Below are 25,895 nucleotides of genomic sequence, written 5' to 3' on the forward strand. Positions count from 1 at the left end.
GACGTAGTTGAAAATTGTCTAATCCCAGTATTTCAAGTCTGGTGGAATTAGGTATTTTGTTGAGACCAGGGGAGTGAAGGACTCTTCTTGTGAAATATTTCTGGACTCTCTCAATTGTATTAATGCCTGATATGCAATGCCGGTTCCAAACAGGTGAGCTGTATTCCAGAATTGATCTAACAAATGTTTCATAAACTCTGGTTAGCAGTGTAATATTGCCAGAGAAGGAGCTCCCTCAGATTAGATTAACAATTCTTAGTGCCTTTTTGGCAATGTTGTAAAGATTGTGGACTTCAAACTCAAGAATTCCCCAGTTAGTGTGAAATTCAATTCCCAAAATCGCCCAATGTAATCTTAAAAGTGGCCATTGCTGGGAACTACTACCTCTGAAAGATACTATCCCAATTGTTTCAACAATCTCTGGGCACTTTTGACCGGACAGCTTTGGATTGCAAGAAAAACTAGACACACAGCATCTGTGTGCTAATAACTAATCATCTTGTCAGAAGTTATGCAGGCTCCATAGAAACCTAAATCAATCACTCTTTTGAAAAGGTGGTTTAAACCCTAAGGGTCCTGGTTTGAGATGTCTACTTGGATCTAAATCATGTGAAACTGAGCTCAAGTCCAGTAAATGGTCTTGAGTCCTCTCCAAGTCCTTGGAGAGGGGTGGCATAAAAATCCAATAAATAAATAAATAATAATAAAATGTATAGTACAGATATGAATGATTTGTATTCTTTTTTTTCTTTATGGGTTGTTTACCTTTTTGACATTGTTTTAGATGTTGTACGTTGCCCAGAGTCCGAAAGGAGTTGGGCAGCCTATAAATTAAAATAAAATTAATTAATCAATTAATTTAAATAAATGAATAAATAAATAAATAAGATGGAGTGTGTTTTTGTTAATAATTTTAATACATACGTATACAAGTTATGACAAATATTTGCAAAATGTACACCAATGTTCAAAAATACAAATGGCGTTAGCAGAGAAAAACAACTGGGATAATTTATGTACGCTTGTTTTCTTATTATTTCTTCATTGCTTATTTGACCCCTATTACAATCATAAAATGTTGTACCACATGATTCTTGACAAATGTATCTTTTTCTTTTATGTACGCTGAGAGCATCTGCACCAAGACAAATTCCTTGTGTGTCCAATCACACTTGGTCAATAAAAAATTCTATTTTATTCTATTCTATTTATTTTAATCCATCTAAGGATCCATTTAAGATATGCATGAAGCACTTTACTAGTGAAGTAGTACTATATTTTTCTATTTGTTTTAAGATCACCACAGTTTGAACCTCCAGAAACTGCAATTCCCACCCCCTCTCGCCATTAGCCTCCCTTAAGTTGGAATTCAACAACACTGAAGGATGGCTTTTATAGGATAGTGCGCTTCAATCTAATAGTGACATCGACTCCTGTAAGTGCCTTGTGTGGGTATGGCTGCATATTACCAAAACATCGTTCAATTGTTTCAAAGAAACAAATGGTGTACTGTATTGCAATGGGGTGTTAATAATAATATACGGTACCGCTGATTTGAAAGAGTGGTATAATATACGGGAAGACATCTGCATTAATCACAGGAGCACGAGGCGAACTGGGAAGGCGCGGTTGCAAAAAGCTCTCACCAACCAGATCTGCAATAAACAAGAGGAGGAGGAAGTAGCAGGTGGAGAGATGCCGCTTGCCGCTTTCTGGGCGGGCATGCGCTTCATTTGCGCATGCGCTCTTGGATGACAACAAAAAGACGGTGGGGGTTCAGAGCGGGAGAGTCGCTTCTTTCTTTCTCCGTTTCCCGATGGCTGCTGCGTTGCTGGTGACGCTGTACGAGTACTCCCCGCTGTTCTACATCGCCTTGGTGTTCGTCTGCTTCTTGGTGACCAGCGGCCTCATCATGGGCTGGTAAGTCGTGGGGAGGCGGTGGATGGTTTTACAGTTTCGCGCCGGGGTTTTTTGGAATCGAACCGCGAAGATTGGCTGAGAGTCTTTGGGGAGGGGGGAGATGTGCAGTACAGTATAGCAATAGCATTTAGACATATATACCGCTTTACAGCGCTTTTACATCCCTCTCCAAGCGGTTTGCAGAGTCAGTCTACTGCCCCCAAACAATCTGGGTCCTCAATGCAGCAGCTATGCAGAAAAGCGATTGTCCTCTAACTCAGTGTTTCCCAACCTTGGCAACTTGGAAGATATTTGGACTTCAACTCCCAGAATTCCCTAGCCAGCTGGCTGGGGAATTCTGGGAGTTGAAGTCCAGATATCTTCAAGTTGCCAAGGTTGGGAAACACTGCTGTAACCAGATACCCTCCACTTGTGATGGGCAAGGAATTCCTACTGTCGGATCTTTCTATAGCAGTGTTTCCCAACCTTGGCAACTTATTTATTTATTTATTTATTTATTATTTAGATTTATATGCCGCCCCTCTCCGCAGACTCGGGGCGGCTCACAACAAAGTGAAAACAATTTACAACAAATCTAAATTACTATTTAAAAATATTTAAAAGACCCCATTTTCTAAACACAGATATATACAAACATACCATTCATAAATTGTATATGCCCGGGGGAGATGTCTCAGTTCCCCCATGCCTGACGACAAAGGTGGGTCATTCGCTGCCTGGGGAATTCTGGGAGTTGAAGTCCAAATATCTTCAAGTTGCCAAGGTTGGGAAACACTGTTCTATAGGATGTGTGTGCGTAGGAGGAAGTGTATTTTTAATAGTTTTAATATAAAATTATATTACATGCATAGATAAGAAGTCCAGCATGTCTGGGATGGGAATGATTCCCATGGGATTTAATGTAGCCCACCACACTGTTGAAAGCATGACCACTGATTATTTTATTTATTTTTATTATTTATTGATTTGTTGGATTTATATACCGCCCCTCTCCGAGGACTAGGGGGGGTCTTACAACATATAAAAAGAAACAATAGAACACAGTATCCTAAATCCAATTAATTAAAACTAAATAAACTAGCCTAAAATCCCCGATTATATTAAAAACCAATAAATAAATTAAAATTTTATTTATTTTATTTGTCAAACATGTATAGGATAGTAGTAGTTTGTATAAACATAAATAAAAGTCTTCAGAGAAGGGCGGCATATACATCTAATGAATTATTGTTGTTGTTATTATTATTATTATTATTATTATTATTATTTTAAAAGTAATGATAAAAGAGGACAATAAGACAGTAGCACAGGGATGTGCTTATACACACTCCTTACAAACTTCTTAGAAATAGGGAAATGTCGACTGTAGACAATCTAAGGTGAACGTTTTGGGGATTTGGGGGGAAAACTACAGATTTCGGTAGTGCATTCCAGGCATTGATCACTCTATTGCTGAAGTCATATGCTTGTAAAGGAAACCAGTATTAGGAACCTCATGGGTTGGGTGAGAGGGACCATTTAAATGGAGAGGAATTGGACCAAGATAATCTGAGAGATCTAAGAAATTTAAAATCTGGATAAGGTGGAATAAAGCATGGGGCTTTGTAGAAAACAGAAAGGGAATTATTATTATTATTATTATTATTATTATTATTATTTATTAGATTTGTATGCCGCCCCTCTCCGGAGACTCAATGGTTTTGACAGGAGTGATGCTTAGGCAGGATTGAAAATATGGCTCTGCTTGTATATTTTTTTAGCAGGAGAGGAAAAATAACAATGATTTCCATGTAAAAAAAACTTGTAAGGAAAAATTAATTGATCGATAGAGGGTAATTTAAAGCAAATGTAACCTAATTTGGAGGGTGGCTTCTTTGAAGAAATGATTATTCCTTGAATATTCAGACTTGGGTATTAATACAGATCTTTTATTTCATTATGCTTTAAGTTGCACTGAATAATGGGTTACGCTCTGTTCTTTCAGATTTCTTAATTCTATGACTGGAAACATTTTGTGCTTCTTAGGTTTGGATGGGATGTTCCTGTGATTCTGAGGAATTCAGAAGAAACTGAATCAATTGTGAAAGTGTCTCAGAAACAGATGCGGCAAGTGAAAAATCCATTCAGTTTAGATATCAAAAATCCAGAAACTGCTTCAGCTTCAAGTCAGTATATTGTATATAATATATGTTATAATATTTGTTGGCATTTTCTGTTTTCTCTTGTTCCCTCCATTTTTATTTCTATTTATCAGAAATAGATGAAATGCATCACTTCTGTTATTATCCCTCCTTAAGCAATAAGTATTAAAAAAAAATCTGTCCCTTATAGGTTTTGATTTGCACTATAAACTTAAATAAGAACCACTGTGGGGAAAAGAAAACACCCTTTATCTGTGGATAATGGTTCTCTGTCCTTGTGGATATGAGAGCTGAAACACTATAAGCTCATTACAGAGAATCACCAGAAAGTATGCAGCTGCTTCATTGGTTAACTTTACATGGCAAGAATTAGGTCATCATATTAATAGCACAATTTGGAACTGACAGTTTTAATCTGAATATATTTACAACCTTATATGGCCTCAAAAAAATAATGGGTCAGTTTCCGAATGTTTTATATTTTCATTGCTGGAAGAAAATCTGTTGAGCATGGAAGTTGGAAAGGCAGACTAGGCCAGTAATGGTGAACCTTTTTGGATTTGCATGCCAAAAAGTTGTGTGTGGGCGTGCTATCATGCATGCACATACCAACACCCCTTCCCTACCCCCTCACGCAGGCACATCCACCCATGCTGTCCCTCACGCTTGCGCACAGGCAATTACTGAAGCCTGGTACCTGAAAAAAAATGCCCAAACGGGCAAACCGGAAGCTAATAATAATAATAATAAATAATAATTTATTAGATTTGTATGCCGCTCCTCTCCGAAGACTCGGAGCAGCTCCCAACATCAATACAAAATACAAATCCAATGATTAAAAAGCAATACAGTTAAAAACCCTTGATTTAAAAGCATTCATACAACCCAAACAAACCATACATAAACGGAGCGGCTGAGGGGAATCAATTTCCCCATGCCTGTCCCAAAGGTAGGTTTTTAGGAGTTTGCAAAAGGCAAGGAGGGTGGGGGCAGTCCTAATCTCCAGTGGGAGTTGATTCCAGAGGGCTGGGGCCGCCACAGAGAAGGCTCTTCCCCTGGGTCCCGCCAGACGGCATTGTTTTGCCGACGGGACCCAGAGAAGGTCAACTCTGTGGGACCTAATTGGTCGCTGGGATTCGTGCGGTAGAAGGTGGTCCCGAAGGTATTCTGGTCCGATACCATGTAGGACTTTATAGGTCATTACCAACACTTTAAATTGTGACCGGAAACTGATCGGCAACCAATGCAGACTGTGGAGTGTTGATGTGACATGAGCATATTTGGGAAAGCCCATGATTGCTCTCGCAGCTGCATTCTGCACGATCTGAAGTTTCCGAACACTCTTCAACGGTAGCCCCATGTAGAGAGCGTTACAGTAGTCAAACCTCGAGGTGATGAGGGCATGAGTGACTGTGAGCAGTGACTCCCGGTCCAGGTAGGGCTGCAACTGGTACACCAGGCAAACCTGAGCAAACGCCCCCCTCGCCACAGCCGAAAAATGGTTCTCTAATGTTAGCTGTGGATCAAGGAGGACGCCTAAGTTGCAGACCCTCTCTGAGGGGGTCAATGATTCCCCCCTCAGGGTAATGGACAGACAGATGGAATTGTCCTTAGGAGACAAAACCCACAGCCACTCTGTCTTGTCAGGGTTGAGTTCGGGAAAACATATTTCTGGTTTGCTGTGGTGCTGTTTTTTGTACTCCTGAGGGTACAGGGAGTCTTCCTGAAACTCTGGAGTGCAACAAATAGCACAACGGCAAACCGAAAGTGCATTTCTCCAAACTTTTTTTTTGCCTCCATGACTTCAGGGAAGCTTCCCTGAACCATCCAGAGGGTGAAACGGCTTTCCCAGGGCTGAAAATCAGCTGGCCAGCACACGCATGCACGCTGGAGCTGACACAGGGCAGAATCTTGTGTGCCCTCCGATATGGCTGCACGTACCACCTGTGGCACACGTGCCATAGGTTCGCCATCACGAGACCAGGCGAATATGAGATTCATTATATACTAGCATGGTGTGAAGATAATACAGTAATACCTTGTCTTACGAACCTAATTGGTTCCAGGGAGAGGTTCGTAAGACGAAAAGTTCGTAAGACGAAACATTATTTCCCATAGGAAACAATGTAAAATCAATTAATCCGTGCAACGAAAAAGAAAACGCTGCCATCCAGCTGTCACCTTTTGAAACAGCCGGGGGTGCTTCCCAGCGTCCACCTGAACCCGAACGCCAAACCTGAACTTCTGGGTTCGGCATTCGGGAGGCGGCCGAGAAGCCCCCCGGCTGTTTTAAAAGGTGACAGCCAGGCAGCGGGGCTTCCCAGCGGCCTCCCGAACGCCGAACCCGGAAGTTCGGCAAAAGTTCGGGTTCGGGAGGCTGCTGGGAAGCCCCACCGCCAGGCTGTCACCTTTTAAAACAGCCGGGGGGGGGGGTCGCGGCGGCCTCCCGAACGCCGAACCCAGAAGCTCGGGTTTGACGTTTGGGTTCAGGAGGACGCTGGGAAGCCCCCCGGCTGTTTTAAAAGGTGACAGCCGGGCGGCGGGGCTTCCCAGTGGCCTCCCAAACCCAAACTTTTGCCGAACCTCCGGGTTCATATCTCGGGTTGTTCGTAAGACGAGGGGTTCGTATCATGAGGTACCACTGCATTTTGTTTCCATTGTTGAGTTTTGAGTAGCAGAATTCTTTGTTATACATTTGTACCATTGCTTTCGTTTTCCCCAAGATGGCATTACCCTGGTGTCTAATTGCCTGGAAGACTGTCTCCTTTCATGCTATTGGGGCTGCAGCGTGCAAAAAGTCCATGATGCTCTGCAGAAACATGCCTACAGCTTTCGAATAAAAACTCCCCAGTCATTTGAGGATGCAATGTGTCATGAGTATCTCTATTGTCAACAGTATTGGTATCCTTTAGTGAAGCTTGTGTATTTTAAATTTTGCCTAATTATACAGGGGAAAGTTTTCATTTGTAAATTATAACATGTATTTGTAAGCAAAACTTCACTATGGTTGCAAAGTCATGAATGTCTTTGTGCCAGTTATTATTTTAATTATTCTTAAAATTCAAACATTGCATGCATTGCACTTCATTTATTTTTTGGCAAAATGTTTGCATTTTTTAAAAAGTGTATACTAATCCAAAGAAGTTATGTGGCATAGTGATTATTACTGCCCTCGCAGAGTGAAATCCAGTAGTACTTGTAAGACTGGGCATGCTTTGAAAACAGTTTGGAAGAATTACATTGGAATTCAGATGATCATAGCTTTCTTTCACTTTGCTTTGCTATGTTTACTGACTTGTATGCAAGCTTGAAAAATGACACAATTGTTGTGATAGTCCCATTAAATTACTTCAGCTCATTAAAATACAGGTATATAACCTCAATTACCACAATTGGGACAGGAAACTCCATTGCTAAGCCAGTCGTCTTGTAATTATTGCCTCATTTCCTTGCAGTCATTAAATAAATTATTTGCTGTTGTTAAGTGAGATTTCATGTGACTGCAACTTACAATTTTACTGCCAGCTTCTTAGATGATTCTGTCTGTAGGAAGTTGGCTTTGAAGTGTGTAAATAATGATTATGTGATAGCAGAAATGCTGTGACAATTGTATGTGAAGACAGTGTCACTGTAACTTCAAATGTTCCCGAAACAGAGTCAGTAAGCAAAGACTACCTATAGCCATGTCTTTTTTAAGGCTCACATGGAAGTGTCTGCTTTTACAAATAGCAGAGCAGTATTGTGCTTATATAGCTTCAACCATTCTTATTCCTAATCATTTTCAAAGTGTGTTTAACTTGTGTGCAATATTTATTTATTTATTTATTTTTAATGCCGCCCTTCTCCTTAAACTCAAGGCAGCTTACAACATGTTAGCAATTTGTCCACTAGAATGAATTATATGTACATCCTTGGCAGGTAAATATTATAGAATAATTTGAAAGATTAATGATGAAAAGTAAATCCTTTTCTTTCAACTGAAAATTACTTATGCAATGCTGGATGCTGTTTGTAGGAGCTAATAATGCTTTTAAAACTGAACACAATCATTCAAGGGTTCAATCCTAATTTCTGGGCTCCTGAATAATAAAGTTATTCCTTTGTCTCAGGTGAAAACAGTTGAGATTGTAGAATAGTGGTTGTTATGTAGTTTGAATGACCACTATTCAACAATCTCAGCTGTCAGGGTTCCGAAGGATGCCCTAATTAAACCATGAATCTCGAGCCAAGGTTCAAAAGAAATCCAGTTATTTATTAGGAACAACATGTCAGCACTACCAAGTAAAGTCAGCTCAGCCCTATGTAATTTATGGCCTAACCATGACCCTATTTCCCCCTTCCCCCCAGGGTGCATCATAAATAGCGTTCTTCAAAAGAGCACTTTCGTGGGCTGTAAAAATCATGCCTCTCTGGCTGGTTCCAGTAGCTTGGGATACAGCCTTGAAAAAGGTATGCCTGGAATGTGCTTCTGGTCTTAGCTCCAGTGCTGCTCCCTCAGTTCCCCCCCCCCCTCCTGCCTATGGCAATTTGAGAGCAGGCCAGGACTGTTTTACAAGTTGATGGCATGATTAACAAAATAATCTTTATTTGTGATGACAAAGACCGTTCCTTGACGCAACAAAGTATAAAGAAGACAGAAGAAGAGGAAAAGCATAGCCGGTTACCAGAAGGGGCAGACACCAATGATTTTGGTCTAGTGCCTAGATCTCGGTACCCACTAGTGGTACTGTTAACCCTTGCTGATGAAGACAACAGAGAAATCTATGACATTGTACGTAGTCGCCACTTTTTCTAAACAGGGAGAAATTTGTATTGTTCTATACATGTGTTAAAAAATGTGCCATTGAATAGAATTGGCTAAGGCAGCGATGGCGAACCTTTTTTTCCTCGGGTGCCAAAAGAGTGTGGACTTATGTTATTGCGCATGCACAAGTGCCCACATCAATAATTCAATGCCTGGGGAGGGCAAAAACAGCTCCCATCCCCAAGAGGCTCTCTGGAGGCCGGAAACGGCCTGTTACCTGCGAAAATCGAGGGAACACTGTAAATCTTAATATTTTGGCAAGTTTTTAACTTGCATAATCAACTAATGAAGCCAAAATAATTTTCTTAGGCGATCTTAAAATAAAATATCACATGACAGAAATCACTATCAGTGGGAGCAGTAGTTCACTAGAATCTTGTTTGAAAACAAAATGTATTATTTTCAAAATAAATAATTGAAATAAGGGTTACACAGTGATTGCCTTTTTGTTTTTATATTAATGCTTTCATTAGCTTTGAAATAATTTGAACTTATTTTGAGTTCAGATTGGCTATACCTTAATAAAAAGGTACAGCCCAATCTGAATTCAAAATAACTTCAAACTATTTCACAGCTAATGGAAGCATTTATATAAAAACAGTAATTAACATGACCACATAAATCAGTTAAATCACAGGGCATTAATAGGCAAGTATCATAATCAAAGTAGGTGTTTGATTTACCGTTCTGAAATTAAATGATTGGAAAGATAGAATAAACAGTAATAATTTTGTTTGTATAGCACAGCTTCAAAATATATGTGTGGGTTTAAAGGCGACTCAACATTTAACAGGTGCATTTTTAATATGTAAAGTCTAAGATACTAAGTAAAACTGTTGGAGACTCAACTTGAGTTAACAATTGATATCACCTGTTAACATTTTTAACTATGCTGCGGTCTGGTTAGGATTTGCTTGAACTCAAAGGAACAGTGTGCTGAAATAAATGTTTCCGTCTTTGTTAAAGATTTCAATGGTATCGATAATACATATTCCAGATGCCAGTTACAGGCTTTCCTGCCGGATACTGTATCAGTATCTCCTTTTGGCGCAAGGTCAATTTCATGATCTAAAGGTAAGCTTTCATATTCATTTTCTAGATCAGGGTTTTATTTTATTTTTACTAAAGGTTGCTTTCTTCAAAAAGACCGGAAAAAAGAGCTGAAATCCCGAAATTCAGAAGCAGAGTGAGACAAGAATTCCCACAGATAACTAGACCCTTCATAAGCCCCCATTGGAACCACCACATTGCAGAGGAAAAAAATGTGATATCCAGGGATAGAATAGAATAGAATTTTATTGGCCAAGTGTGATTGGACACACAAGGAATTTGTCTTGGTGCATATGCTCTCAGGATACATAAAATAAAATATACATTTGTCAAGAATCATATGGTACGACACTTAATGATTGTCATAGGGGTCAAATAAGCAATGAAGAAGCAATACTGTATTAATAAAAATCTTAGGATATAAGCAACAAGTTACAGTCATACAGTCAACATGGGAGGAAATGGGTGATAGGAATGATGAGAAAAACTAGTAGAATAGAAGTGCAGATTTAGTAGAAAGTCTGACAGTGTTGAGGGAATTATTTGTTTAGTAGAGTGATGGCTTTCGGAAAAAAACTGTTCTTATGTCTAGTTGTCTTGGTGTGCAGTGCTCTGTAGCGACGTTTTGAGGATAGGAGTTGAAACAGGTTGTGTCCAGGATGTGAGGGGTCAGTAAATATTTTCCCCGCCCTCTTTTTGACTCCTGCAGTATACAAGTCATCAATGGAAGGCAGGTTGGTAGCAATTGCTTTTTCTGCAGTTCTGATTGTCCTCTGAAGTCTGTGTCAGTCCTGTTGGGTTGCAGCACCAAAGCAGACAGTTATAGAGGTGCAGATGACAGACTCAATGATTCCTCTGTAGAACTGTATCAGCAGCTCCTTGGGCAGTTTGAGCTTCCTGAGCTGGCACAGAAAGAACATTCTTTGTTGTGCTTTTTTGATGATGTTGTTGATGTTAGGATTTTGAAAAAACGGCCATTAAACCAGAAAAAGGATTGTATTCTTTAAACCAGGCAGTCTTGTTTGATTACACACATCTAGAACTGATTTTTAATTGGTGCGGAAGTCTTGTGTAGTGATGCGTTAAGTAAGAGCAAAGCTTTTTTATACATCAGCAAATCTATAATCTTTCGTAATTGAAGGTTATAATTGTCTGGATTCCCTGGAGCAAGTTTTTCCAGTCTGCCTCTCTAAATTTCCCCTGTGCATTCTTCATTAGGTTTGTTGACAAACATTCTGGCTCATTTCATACATTAGGTTGCATTAAACTATGGTTTACATCATTATTGTTGAACTCCTAGATCAAAATAAGCCAAAATCAAATATATGCCATATTACAGTTTTCCTCCTATCCCTATTGTAGCGCTCTAAAAACTAATCATCGTTCTATTATCACAGACTTGTAGATCTGTTAGTGTATTTGATAGTAAAATTTGTATTTGTTTTTCCCCCTCTAGGCTCCTTTTTCAGTGGGATTAGAAAGTAAAATTAAGCCACATTTAGAGAAGTCTCTTTTTTTAATTTTCTTTACACACTTATCTGAGTTCCAGGAATCAATGCGCTTTTTCTCATGTTTCTGACAACATGGTGAAAAAGGGCACCATTCTCTTTCTTTTCCACTAACCTCCTAACTTTCACTACTTTCCAATTCCTAGTTTTCCACTGTTATGCAACATGCCAATGCAATATGTGAGGTATCTTTTTTCTTTGCATTACTTTTCATTCTCCTTTCCCTTCTCTGAGACTCCCCGATTGCTGATCATGAAATTGTCATTGCAGTATTTGCTCCCTAAATTCTATTTACAGAAGAGGGACCGTGGGGAGTCTCAGATATCCAGACTTTGGCCCCGAATTGAAATCCTACATATTTTGTTCCTAAAGTTGTTTTCTTCAATGTCAGCACATTTAAACGCTGGAACTTCCACACATCTAAAGCTTGCTTAAACATTATTCTAAAGCAGTGCTTCTAAAATAGTGAGGCAGGGCCCCCTGGAGGGGGGGCACGGAGCAATGCCGGGGGGAGGGGCACATGACCCTGGGGAACATGGGGATTTTTTGCTGTAGGAAGCAGGACGCATGTCCTACCTCAGTGATTTTCAACCTTTTTTGAGCCATGGCACATTTTTTACATTTACAAAATCCTGGGGCACACTACCAACCAAAATGACACAAAATAACACTCTAAGACACTCTCCTCTCTTTTCCCATCCCTGCCTCCTCCCCCCCCCCCTTGTGTGTGTGTGTATGTGTGTGTGTATACTCTTGAACCATTTCTCTTTCTTTCTTGCTTTCTCTCTTTCTCTCTCTCTCTTGCTGTATCTCTCTCTCTTGCTTCTCTCACTCTCTTTCTCTTATCTCTTTCTCTTTCTTGCTTTCTTTCTCTCTCTCTTTCTCTCTTGCTTTCTTTCTCTTTCTCTCTCTCTTGCTGTCTTTCTCTCTCTCTTGCTGTCTTTCTCTCTCTCTCTCTTGCTGTCTTTCTCTCTCCCCCCTCTCTCTCCCTCTCTATTTCTCTTTCTCTCTCTTGCTATCTCTCTTTCTCTCTCTCTTTCTCGTACACCACGCCGCAGCAGCAGCATTGGGCAGTAGCCATGAGGTGGCTGCGGGGCGGTCAGCTGTGAGGTGGAGCTCCGGAAGGGAGGCACCGATGGCGGCGACTGGACGTGTTGCTAGACGCCGTACATACTGGCGCTGGGCATGGCTGTGGGGCTGGAGCCTCCGTCCCGGCCCAGCCAGCGTGTACGGCATCTAGCAACAAGTCCAGCCGCCGCAGTCGGTGCCTCCATTCGGGAGCTCCACCTCACAGCTGACCGCCCTGCCGCCACCCCACGGCTACTGCTGCTGCGGTGGCGTGGTGTACACTGTTGCCGATCGCTCACAGCAGCAGCCCCGCGGCTACTGCCTGGTGCCGCTGCTGCTAGCGCCCTCCCGCCGGGCCCTAAAGCTCACCTACTGCTGCCACCAGGGAAGCTCCAGCCGGGTGGGGCGCTGCAGCTGCCGGAAAACTTGGAAGGCGCGAAGAAGGAAACTCAGCTTCCAGTCTTGCAACTTTTTGCTCTTCGCATTCCTTCTTCGCGGCACACCTGACCATGTCTCGAGGCACACTAATGTGCTGCAGCACACTGGTTGGGAAACACTGCCCTACCTGACACTTGTACTGGTACCTCCGTCATGTTCCTTGGTGTTGTGTCCAGGGCAGCCCATTCTAAAAGAAAACATCTCGCAAGTTCATTCAAACTTCTCAAACTCGTGAGACTTTTTCTTTTAGAACAGGCTGCCCTGGACACAACGCTGAGGAAAATGACGGAGGTACTGGTACAAGAGTCAGATAGGATGCCCGTCTCGTGGTGGGGCGCAATTTGGGGGTGGACCGGGCCGTGGCCGCGATATAGTCGTGGTGGAGAGTTGGAGGGCACGCTAAATGTTTACTTCTTCCTGGGGGAGTGTAACAGAAAATAACGGAGAAGCACTGTTCTAAAGTGACATATGGATACTCAGTGAATCCACAGCCATCTTCCTTGGTGTTTGCCAAACTTCCAGACTATCCTGAATGTTTAGATTTTGAGAAGAAACAAATGTCTTTATAATGTTATTTCTAAGAAATGACTGATAAAGACCCCCATTTGGTTTATTAGAAAATAAATATAAGTCTTGTGCTTTGTATATAAATGTATCCTCTTCCCAGAAAGGGGTCAAAGGGTAACTGAATATCAGGGAATAGTTCTGTTAAAATTATTATTATTATTATTATTATTATTATTATTATTATTTATTAGATTTGTATGCCGCCCCTCTCCGTAGACTCGGGGCGGCTTACAGCAATGATAAAAACAATATATAGTAACAAATCTAATAGTTAGAATCTAAAATAACAATAATACAGTGATACCTTGTCTTACAAACGCCTCATCATACAAACTTCGAGATACAAACCGGGGGGTTTAAGATTTTTTTGCCTCTTCTTACAAACTATTTTCACCTTACAAACCCACCGCCGCCGCTGGGATGCACCACTTCCGGACTACCGTTGCCAGCGAAGCACCTGTTTTTGTGCTGCTGGGATTCCCCTGAGGCTCCCTTCCATGGGAAATACCACCTCTGGACTTCCGTGTTTTTGTGATGCTGCAGGGGAATTCCAGCAGCGCCAAAACAGGCACTTCGCTGACAACGGAAGTCCGGAGGTGGGGTTTCCCAGCGAGGGGAGCCTCAGTGAAATCGCAGCATCGCAAAAACACAGAGGTCCAGAGGTGGGGTTTCGAGGACTTTGGTGTTTTTGCGATGCTGCGATTTCACTGATGCTCCCTTCACTGGGAATCCCACCTCCGGACTTCCGTTGCCAGCGAAGCGCTCGTTTTTGCGCTGCCGGGATTCCCCTGCTGGGATTCCCCTGCAGCATCGCAAAAACACGGAAGTCCAGAGGTGGGGTTTCCTATGGAGGAAAACCTCAGGGGAATCCCAGCAGCACAAAAATGGGCACTTTGGCTGGCAAAAGGGGTGAATTTTGGGCTTGCACGCATTAATCGCTTTTCCATTGATTCCTATGGGAAACATTGTTTCATCTTACAAACTTTTCACCTTAAGAACCTCATCCCAGAACCAATTACGTTTGTAAGACAAGGTATCACTGTACATTTAAAAAAAGTCTAAAAAACAAGAAACCCCAATATATAAAAACATACATACAGTCATATCATACACAAATAACTACATAGGAAGGGGGAGATGTTTCAGTTCCCATGCTTGACGGCAGAGGTGGGTTTTAAGGAGTTTACGAAAGGCAAGGAGGGTGGGGGCAGTTCTAAACTCTGGAGGGAGCTGATTCCCTGTTTACCTGCCAATGCATTTATTTTGGCAAGGGGCAAGGCTTCTCCAGGAGTCCTTTTGCAGAAGTGGCCACAAAATGTTCTAAAATTCAGCAAATATCTGACAGTTTATAACGTTGAGGATTCCTTTTTTTTTTTTTTTTCAATTTTTTTTTATTATTTTTCATAAAACAGACATACAGACGTACAAACATTAAACATAAAATGGGGATGTATTTCCCCGCTTCTTTTGAAAGTATACATTCAAATAGAAAAAAGAATACATAATCAAACATTTGTTAAATGTTAAAAAGTCTAGTAAAAAATTTTCAAATCTTAAATGCAATATTAGTACGGTATAAGTAAAAATGCTTAATATGTTATTTATGTGTAATATATTCATCTAATCAAACATTCAAACAAATCTCAATTGCTAAGCATACATAAAACAAAATTTTTAATATATCGCTTGTGAGTAAACTACTATATCAAAATCATCAACAAATACATCTAATATTGTTATTACCTAAATAAAAACAGATCTATCTCTTATTTTTTCTTATCTAACCATTTATATATGTTGTTCCATGTTTCATAAAATTTTGTATCTTCTTGATCGTTTAATCGTCTTGTCATCATATCCATTTCGGCGCAATCTAATATTTTAGCTATAACTTCTTCTTTCTTGGGGATTTCCTCCCCCTTCCAGTTTTGCGCATATATTATTCTAGCCGCAGTTAATATGTGTATGATTAAGTAAAGAGTTTCCTTCTTATAAGTCTGATTAGTAATTCCTAATAAGTAAAATTCCGGGGTGTTATCTATGTCATATTTTAATATTTCTTTTAATATCTTCTCAATCATCTTCCAATAAGTTTTAGCTTTGCTACATGTCCACCATTGATGGTAATAAGTTCCTATATCTTTCTTGCATTTCCAACACAGTGGGGATGTTTTAGGAAACATTTTAGCTATCCTGTTTGGTGGAAGGTGCCATCTATAAAACATTTTAATTTGGTTTTCTTTTAATGAAACTGACTTGGTCATTTTCCAATTATTAATCCAGACTTTTTCCCAAGTATCTATATCTATTTCCTTACCTATATTTCTGCACCATCTTATCATGGTATCTTTTAGAGTCAACTCTATATTTTTGTGAGCGATAAGAAATTTATATATTTTCCCTATCATTTTTACTGAATTATTAATAATTAAATGACTTAGCAAATTCTTACTTTTATTAAAAGTGTAAAGAGTTATATCCTTCTGGTATCTGGATCGAATCTGGGCATAATGCCACCAATCTATTATTATCCCTTCTTCTTGTAATTTATTCCTAGGCTTTAGCTTCATCTGATCATTTAATAATTCTTTATATCTATAAAATATTTTCGTGTCTTTTATAGATTTTGGGTGTGTTATTGCTTCTAAGGGGGCTATCCATTCTGGAACATTTAAGAAGTGATTTTTCTTTATGTCCTTCCAAACCTCTAGTAAATACTTCCTTAATGTGTGTCTTTTAAAATATGAGTGATTTTTTTCCTTGTCATACCATATAAATGCATGCCAACCCAGCATAAGATCATGTCCTTCTAAATTTAATATTCTTTTATTCTCTAAGGTTATCCAATCTTTAATCCATGTTAAGGCGGCGGCCTGATAATATAATTTCCAGTTTGGAAGACCAAATCCTCCTCTTTCTTTAATGTCTTCCAAACAGTTTATTTTTATCCTTGCTTTTTTCCCTTGCCATATAAATTTTTTAACTAAATTTGTCAAAGTTTTAAAGAAAGTTCCCCCTGGGTTTATTGGAATTACCTGAAAGAGAAATAAAACCTTAGGCAGAATATTCATCTTGATTGTGGCAATTCTTCCTAAAAATGATAGTTTCAGGTTATTCCATGTTTCTAAATCTTTTTTAATTTCTGATAATAATTTTATGTAATTATCATTTTTTAAAGTTATTGTTTTCGCTGTTAAATTTATTCCTAAATATTTTACTTTCTTTACGGTTTTTATTCCAGAAATATTTTCTAATTTAGTTTCTTGTATTTTATTCATATTTTTGGTTAAGAAAGAAGTTTTGCTTTTATTTATCTTTAAACCTGCTACTTTTCCGTATTGTTCAATAGTTTGCAATAAGGAAGGAACAGTTGTTATCGGTTCTTCAATTATAAACGTTAAGTCATCTGCAAAAGCTTGGAGTTTGTAAGTTTCGTCTCCTATAGTTAGACCTTTTATTTCGGAATCCGCTCTTATTTTAATTAATAAAGTTTCAAGTGTCATAATAAATAACAATGGTGATATAGGACATCCTTGACGAACTCCCTTGTTTATGTCAAGTGCTTGTAGTTGGTTATTATTTAATATTATTTTAGTCGTTTGTTTTGAGTATATAGTATCTATTAAATTAACAAATTTTGAGCCAAATCTCATTTTATTTAATTGCATTTTTATAAATGTCCAGTTAACGTTGTCAAAGGCCTTTTGAGCATCTAAGAACATTAAGGATGCTGTCTTATCTGGGTGTTGTTCATAGTATTCTAATGTGTTTATTACTGTTCTAAGGTTATTTTTAATTTGTCGCCCTGGTAGAAATCCATTTTGGTCTTGATGTATTATTCCATTTATAATTCTTTTAAGTCTATCTGCATAAATGGCAATAAATATTTTATAATCTACATTTAATAAAGATATGGGTCTATAATTTTTGATTTTTAGTGGGTCAGTGCCGGATTTATGTATTAAAGTTGTCAGCGATTCTGACCAAGATTTCGGAATTTTACCCTCAAGTCTACATAAATTAAAAATTTCTAGCATATAGTTTCTTATTATTTCATTGTCTATCTTATACCATTCTGCCGGTATAGCATCCGGACCAGTGGCCTTATTGTTTTTCTGTTTTTTAATTATAGTTAGGAGTTCTTCCATTGTTATTGGACCATCCAACATAGTCTGTTGATCTTCTGTTATTTGTGGTAATTTTGAGGCCTGTAAGTAATTAAAAACCTCATCTTCACTAACATTGTCTTTGGCATAAAGATCTTTATAAAAATTATAAACAATGTCCGCCTTTCCTTCTGTATCATATTTTATTGTACCATCTTTGTCTTCTAATTTTTTTATCAATTTGGATTGACTCTGCTTTCTAAGTTTATATGCTAACCATCTGCCTGGTTTATTTGCATGTTCAAAATAATGTTGTTTTGCTCTTTTAATTTTTTCCGTTATTTGATTTTGTTCTATAATTCTAATTTTATGTTTAATTACATTTATTTCTGTTTTAAAGTCTCTGTTCTTGGTGTGTTGCTGCGATGCAAATTCCAATTGTTTTAATTCATTTATTAGTTGTACGTACTTTAATTTATTTTCCTTATTGTATTTTGCTGTATAAGATATTGTTAACCCTCTTATATAAGCTTTGAGTGTATCCCATATATTCTGTGGAGTGGTGTCTGGGGTTTTATTAATTTCAAGAAATATTTTTAATTCCTTTTCGATCCAATCTTTATATTTCTTATCATTTAGTATATTTCTATTCATCCGCCAAATATTCTGTTTATTGTTCCTTCTTATATAAACCACTATTGGGTTGTGGTCAGCCCATGTATTAACATCTATCTCTACTTCCCTTATTTCTTCTGCGACCATTTTTGATGTCCATACCATGTCTATTCTTGTCCAGATTTTGTGGGGATTAGAATAAAACGTAAATTGTCTTTTATGGGGGTGTCTTTCCCTCCATATATCATTTAGCAATAATTCTGTTTTCATTTTTTGGAAAGTACTAGGTAGTAGATTTCTTTTTGTTTTTTTCCTTTTATTATGGCTCCCTCCCCCTGAATGGTCTAATTGCCTATTCACAATAGCATTAAAATCACCTATTATTAATGCATTCTCAATAGCTAAATCTATTATTATTTGATGTAAATTTTTATAAAATGTCATTTGGTCTTCATTGGGAGCATAAATAGAAACAACCACTATAGGTCTAGGTTCAATATCAACTTGTACAATCAATATTCTACCATCGTTATCCTTATATATCTGTTTGGAATTTATAGAATTCTCTACATACATCACCACACCTCTTTTTTTTTGATCTGCTAATGCAGCATACATTTTTCCAATTTTGGGATTCAACAATAATTTTTGGTTATCTTTTTTAATATGTACTTCTTGTAATATTGCAATTTGAGCATTTTGATTTCTGATTTTAGAGAAGATTTGTTTCCTTTTCCTTGGTTCATTAAGTCCGTTAACGTTTACCGAAAAGATCTTTAGATCTTTAGTTGTTGTCATTTAGTGGGTTTTTTGGTTTCTCGCTGAGGCTGAACTCTTCTTATAGCACCTTGGTCCTGCTCTATTACTTGAGCTGAGGCCCCCAATAGTTCCTCTTGTTGGATTGCTAGTATCTCCCCTGGTTGCTGTTGTGCTGGTTGTTGTTGAGCCTCTTGTTGTTTATCTGAAAAGTCCATGTGGCTGATGCCACTATTTTCAAAGAAATACCTAGCTTGTTCTACATTTTCCAGCTTGTATCTTGTAGAACGCCATGTCAGAGAGAGACCTTGTGGGATTAACCAACGATAGGTTATATTTTCTTTGATCAAAATTCTGGTAAGAAACTGGTAATCTCTTCTGCTCTCTCTGACACTTCTTGGAACTTGTTTTAATATTTTTATTTCCACTCCTTGATGTTGAAGTTTGGAGTTTCTTGCCCAATGGAGTATGTCATCTCGCAAAGTTTTCCTGGTGAATTTGATATGAATCTCTCTTGGAAGATTGTGGCGACGGATGTAGCTATTCGAAGTCCTGTAAACTTCATCGATTTCTTTCACTAGCGCAGCAGGATCCTCCTGGAGTATTCCTCCAATCGTTTCCGCCATAGTCATTTTTAAATCTTCATCTTTTTCCTCTTTCATGTTCTGAAATCGTAGTCCATACGAAGCACGTTGCATCTCCAGCTGAATAATTGATTCATCATGTCTTCTGTGTCTTGCATCGGCTCTCCCTTCGAGATAATCAATTCTTTTTGCGTTTTTGTCAGATTTCTCTTCAACCTTTTTCACTCGATCATCACTTTCTTGTAGTGCTTGTTGGATCACCTTTATCTGGTCTTTCACCTCGCCCATATCAGCTTTCAGTTGGGCCATCTCCTTTTTAAATTCTGCCAAGTCTGCTTTTATAGCTTCCCTTTGTTGTGTTGCATCCTCTTTTATAGCCTCTCTTTGTTGGGTGGCATTCTCTAGAGATTTAAAGATAGAGTCCTGCATATTGTTTAAAGTTTCTTGTAATGTTGCAAAGTTGGGCTGCATTGTTTTGTCTTTTTCTTTATCCTTGGAAGACATAGCTGAGGCCTGGTGCGTCGGGGAAGGACGTGGGGACACTTGTGGAGAAGAGATTGTTGCAGTAGGTTGTTTTTTGACTGTTTTAACAACGGTTGAAGAAGTTGACATTATCAATTTTGGATCCGCTGTTTAGAATTTGAATCAATTTAAATCAATCTAAATTTATATATAGTGAAAAGGAGAAAATTTCTATAAATTCCAAATCTATTCAATCTGTTTTATTAGCAATTACGCTTAAATTATAACTATTCAATTATCAAGAAAATTCAAAATTCAAAATCCAATATATATTGTTATTAATTATTTTAAAAATTTAAAAATTTAAAGATATAATAACTCAGGAAACAAATATAAAACTTTTAGGAATAGAAAACCAATAAAAGTTAAAAATAAATGGTCTAATAAAAAGACAAAATAAATGACAGCAAAGAGAGAGTAATAACTATTTTAAAAAGGGAGACTTTGAAAAAGTACAGAGAAAAGAAAGGAAGAGAAAAAAGACTTAATAAGGCAGCAAGAAGAGGGAGAAAAAGGGAGAGAGAAAAAAGAAATGGGGAGTATTTCAATTCAAATAATTAGAATAGAGCAGGAAACCAAGGTTTGCTAACAATGCATAGTCTTCAATTCAAACTTCTTTTAAAAATAGGAATAAAAAGAAGGAAAATCAGAAGGAGAACAAAAAAAGAGTTAATTAATCAAAAAGAAAACACAATATGTATAGTTATGTTCTTCTTATAAATCAAGAAATTATATTAGATGAATAAAGAGTGTGAATCCCAATGTCAGAAAATACAATTGTACTTAATCCCAATTGCAGGTCTCACGAAAAGAAAAAAAAAGTCAAATTAATAATTTTCTTGTAGTTAAAATGGAGTCTATGTTCTTTTCCAAATTCTAGACAAAGGCAAAAAAAAATAGATCCCAAAATGGAGTCAGGTTAGAAGTCAGAAGTTCATATGATCAGGCAGATGTAAAAAGGTTCTCAGAAGAAAAAATAATCCCAAGGAAAAAAAGCAATCAGCAAGTAATCCAAAGTAGTTCAAAGGCAATCAGCAAGTAATCCAAGTAGGTTAATCCAAAGGTAAATATTCCAAAGGAAAAGTATCAGTTCCTTCTATTTCCCATTTATTTTCAAGTTGTTATATAATGTTATTATGTTGCAAAGACAACAGGATGAGAAAAAATAAGGCAACAAAGTAATATTCCTCCGCTGTTAAGATGTCAGCCCGGAACACAATGTTTTGACAGACTATAAAAAAGAAATTTTAGTCATCTTTACTAATTTCTTTTAATCATTGAAATCTTCTAAATAGTCATTTCCAGTTCAAGATCTTTTATTAAAGCATAGGGTAAAAAAATGTTTTATAGATTCCAAAATTCAAATACAAAATGGAAACAATGAAAATGAGAGAATTTAGTCTCGGCTGTTATTTGCGGATGAGACTCAGGAAAAAAAAAACTTTCACTTTCGCCTCGTTAAAGAAAACTTTCCCTTGAGGCTTGCGAACGATCAAATCTTCAGATTTTGGTCTTGAAACAAAGAGGAAATTTTTTACCTTGAGTCCTTTATCGGATGTATTCTTTTTCAGTTAGTTAAATGTAGAACTTTCAATTTAGAGCTTTTTCTCAGCTTCCCGCTGGGTGAGGGGAGAAAGCGCTGGCCGATCCTCTCAGGCGAAGAGGATCGGTTCTCCCGTCTTCGAAGCTGCGGGGCGAACCGCTGCCTCTGGAGTCTCAGCGATGGCTCCTCGGGCAGAGGGGAGCCCCCTGTTCTGGGATCGGGCCATCCGAGCCCGATCCGATCGCAAATGCGACCTTCGAAGGGGGTAGAAGGGATCGCTTGGCAGAGCCCTGCCAAGGATGTCCCGCCGCGATCACCGCCAAACCGGAAGCCCCCGTTGAGGATTCCTAACATGTAAGAGAGGAGTCTTCTATGTCAGTGTTTTCCAACCAGTGTGCCGCGAGACATAGTCAGGTGTGCCGCAAAGAAGGAAGCTCAGGTTCCGGTCTCGCAACTTTTTGCTGAGAGCAAGAGAGAGATAGAGAGAGGGTGAAAGAGAGAGAGAAAGAGAGTGAGAGAGAGAAATAAATCAAGAGAGAAAGAAGGAAAGCAAGAGAGAGAGAGAAAGCAAGAGAGAGAAAGAAAAAGAGAGATAAATAAATCAAGAGAGAGAGAGAGAGATTATGAGAGGAAGGGAGAGAGAGAGAGATGAGCAAAAAGGGGAGGAAAAAAAGAAATGAGAAAATGATTGAGACAGAGAATAAGAGGAAAGAGAGAGAAACAAAAGAGAGAGAAGTGACTTAATTTAAAGCATATATAAAAAGCACCCAAAGAATAAGAGAGAAAAACCCACCCCTCACCTGTTTTTGGAAATGGTTCAAGAGTGTGTATACACACACACACACAATGGGGGAGGAGACAGGGATGGAAAAAGAGAGGAGAGTGTCTTAGAGTGTCATTTTGTGTCATTTTGGTTGGTGGTGTGCCCCCAGATTTTGTAAATGTAAAAAATGTACCGTGGCTCAAAAAAGGTTGAAAATCACTGTTCTATGTTTCTATGTTGGTAAATGCTGGTTTCTCCCTTCTAATTTTTCCCATCTTCCCTCCACCAGCAACTGTTCATGTCTGCCAGCAACAACGCATCCTCTCTGAGCGGCTCTTTCTCCAATGAAAGGACCGAAGACCACGCCCTGCTTGAAAAGGCTGGGCTGGTGGAGACCCAGCCTGAAGTGCTGGAGGAGAGCAGCAAGGACTGCATTGTCTGCCAAAACCGAGCCGTCAATTGGGTGCTTCTTCCTTGCCGACACACCTGCCTATGCGATGAATGCGTGAAGTATTTCCAACAGTGCCCCATGTGCCGGCAGTTTGTGAGAGAGTCGTTTTCATTATGCAGCTAGAGAGAGTGAGACTTGCAAAAGAGGACCCTGCGTACTGTACTTATCAGGGACTCAGAGGCAAAGAATTGACAAACCTTTCAGCTGTTGGTTTTGCAACAGTGTGTTTTGCCTGGCATTTCCTTCTACTCGAATGATGTTTCGTGCTTGGAAAAACGAAGAAGCAACATTTTTATTTTCCTTAACCAGGTACACAGAAGCATCACTTGTGAAGGCCAATGACAAAGGAGTCTCAATTTAACCTTCTCAAGGGGGAAGAACTTTAAGCAACAGAATCAATGCACTGAACAATGAAGGACATATTTGGGGGGGGGGGGGCTTTTTAAGTATTTCCAGAACATATTATTTTAGGTGTGTTCCAATAATCACGGAGCATATGGAGAACAAATATCCTCATATGTAAGAGACGTTGGCAATCTGTATTTATTTATAAAGGTATTAGAGTAAATATCACATAGTTTGGCTTTCAGCCATTAGCAATGTTGCACTTTTTAAGTTACAGCAGGGAACGGGGAAAAGAAATGCATAACAATTCTCTACATAGGTTCAAATGTCTTTTCGGTATTCCAGCCTTTGTCAGTTTCATGATATTGAAATGGTGCAGACTGGAAGATCTGGAGTCTTGACATATCTGAAATTGCCAAGTTGGGGGTGGCTGGTATGTTCAGTTTTCTTGGGCTTGCCGGATGGTGTTAAGTGTTTACATTCATTTGCAGGTGCAAGTATGGCATTGGGTGTGAATTGTCACTCCCAGCAAAAGGATGCTTGGCTGCATAGCTAGAGGTGTAACAAGCAGGAAGAGGGAGATTGTGATTCCACTGTATAGAATGCTGGTGAGACCACATTTGGAATACTGTGTTCGGTTCTGGAGACCTCACCTACAAAAAGATATTGACAAAATTGAACGGGTCCAAAGACAGGCTACAAGAATGGTGGAAGGTCTTAAGCATAAAACGTATTAGGAAAGACTTAATGAACTCAATCTGGAAGACAGAAGGAAAAGGGGGGACATGATCGAAACATTTAAATATATTAAAGGGTTAAATAAGGTTCAGGAGGGAAGTGTTTTTAATAGGAAAGTGAACACAAGAACAAGGGGGCACAGTATGAGGTTAGTTGGGGGAAAGATCAGAAGAAGCGTGAGAAAATATTTTACTGAAAGTAGTAGATGCTTGGAACAAACTTCCAGCAGACGTGGTTGGTAAATCCACAGTAACTGAATTTAAACCTGCCTGAGATAAACATATATCCATCCTAAGATAAAATGCAGGAAATGGTATAAGGGCAGACTAGATGGATGATGAGGTCTTTTTCTGCCATCAGTCTTCTATGTTTCTATGTCTACAAGATGCATATTCAAGCAAATATTCATTGACCCGCAAATCAGTTTCCCCTTGTCTTGCTCTTGGACACTCAAAATTCATTTGCCTCGGGCAATTTTAGACATGACATGACATTGGTGATGTCATGAAAAGCTGATATGGTCCAAACTCAGGGGAGAGTTGATTTGAAGACTTATGCCTTCAAGTGAAAGTGCTTTGTGTAGACTTTGCCTCCTGTCCAAGATGTCACTTATCAGCATTTGGACACCTCACTTGTCCAAATTTCAAACACAATTTTAGCCCCTCTAGCAATTGTATGGTGTAGTTGAAATGAGATGATGTCTGCATTCATGTACACATCGCACATAGCCATAATTTCATTCATTGTTTTTGGTTGAGAATCTAGCCAATTCTGGTTCATTAAAACAAAACATGGGTTACAATATTTTGCTTTAATGTGTGAATCCAAACAATTACTATGTTTCCTACCGCAGTTATAATTATTTTTATTTATTTATTTATTTATTATTATTATTTAATTATAATCCGCATTGTCATTCTTTAGGGTCATATTAAAAAGATAGAAGACTAAACCCTGATGAATAAGTTAGGTGGCCAATACGTTTTACAAACAAATAAATAAACATACAAACACTAATTTCTCTGCATTCAGAGTACCAAGAGTGAATCCAGACATTGTGGATTCACACATAATGTATCTAACTATCAAGTTATTGCCTATTCATATTGCGTATTAAGCGGTAGCTTAATGCAGTGTTTCCCAACCTTGGCAACTTGAAGATATCTGGACTTACAACTCCCAGAATTCCCCAGCCAGCGAATGCGAGTTGAAGTCCAGATATCTTCAAGTTGCCAAGGTTGGGAAACACTGGCTTAATGTAATGATAGCAATCGCTTCAGGTGCCAGATGTTACTACCATCTTAAATTATGAGACAGCCCACCCACCCACCCCACTTTGGTACATTATGGTTGACATACACAGCCATGGAATTTTATAAGATTCTTGTTATCTCATTCAGAAGAATTTGTGAGAATATTGTATTTTCACCTAAAATTTCAAAATACAGTAGAGTCTCGGTTATCTGTCCTTCGGATTATTATTTTATTATCATTTTATTAGATTTGGATGCCGCCCCTCTCCGAAGACTTGGGACGGCTCACATATATTATATCCGATATCCGACATTCCAGTTCATCCGATGTCATGGCTGTTTGGGGGCGTGGCTTTAGGCATTTCTGCGCACACACACTAGACACGCCCCCAAACATGGCAGCCATGACAGGGAAGAAATGCAATTTTCCTCTTTAGCTAATCAGAAGCAAGGGGGGGGAGAGAGAGAGGAGAGGAAAGCTTGGAAACGTGTTCATCTCACCTCATTTTCCAGGCAGGAGGATTACACTGGGAGGAGCCAAGGCGGGGGAGCTGGGAGGAGCAAAGTGGAGCCCAGCAGGGACACCGCTGACAGGAAATGTTTGTGCTGGCAGCGGCAGTGGCTTGGGCAAGCGGAGGAGGGAAAGAAACAGCGTTCGAGGGGTGGACAGAATATCCATTGGCTTTTAGTAGTTTGCAGGAGCCGGGGCAAACTATTATTTAT

At 38.9% G+C, this 25,895-nt stretch overlaps 1 protein-coding gene across 1 annotated transcript; it reads left to right on the forward strand.

Moving 5' to 3' along the window:
• The first annotated feature begins 1,731 nt into the window (after nucleotides 1-1,731).
• On the forward strand, nucleotides 1,732-24,721 carry CGRRF1 (cell growth regulator with ring finger domain 1). The gene is made up of 6 exons (XM_070733028.1): nucleotides 1,732-1,920; nucleotides 3,946-4,085; nucleotides 6,785-6,962; nucleotides 8,685-8,832; nucleotides 9,832-9,939; nucleotides 22,675-24,721. The coding sequence occupies exons 1-6, from the start codon at nucleotides 1,817-1,819 to the stop codon at nucleotides 22,957-22,959; spliced, it is 963 nt and encodes a 320-aa protein (XP_070589129.1). The 5' UTR covers nucleotides 1,732-1,816; the 3' UTR covers nucleotides 22,960-24,721.
• The last annotated feature ends 1,174 nt before the right edge of the window (nucleotides 24,722-25,895 follow it).

This window comes from Erythrolamprus reginae, chromosome 1, assembly GCF_031021105.1.
Source record: "Erythrolamprus reginae isolate rEryReg1 chromosome 1, rEryReg1.hap1, whole genome shotgun sequence".
In the NCBI taxonomy this organism is placed as follows: Eukaryota; Metazoa; Chordata; class Lepidosauria; order Squamata; family Dipsadidae; genus Erythrolamprus; species Erythrolamprus reginae.

Bases quoted from the DNA above. Each gene is read 5' to 3' on its own strand.
- CGRRF1 (XM_070733028.1), top strand. From the start codon at position 1,817: ATGGCTGCTGCGTTGCTGGTGACGCTGTACGAGTACTCCCCGCTGTTC. The intron at 6,963-8,684 runs GTATCCTTTAGT...GACGCAACAAAG, and splicing joins CTCTATTGTCAACAGTATTG to TATAAAGAAGACAGAAGAAG. The intron at 8,833-9,831 runs GTACGTAGTCGC...TCTTTGTTAAAG, and splicing joins ACAGAGAAATCTATGACATT to ATTTCAATGGTATCGATAAT.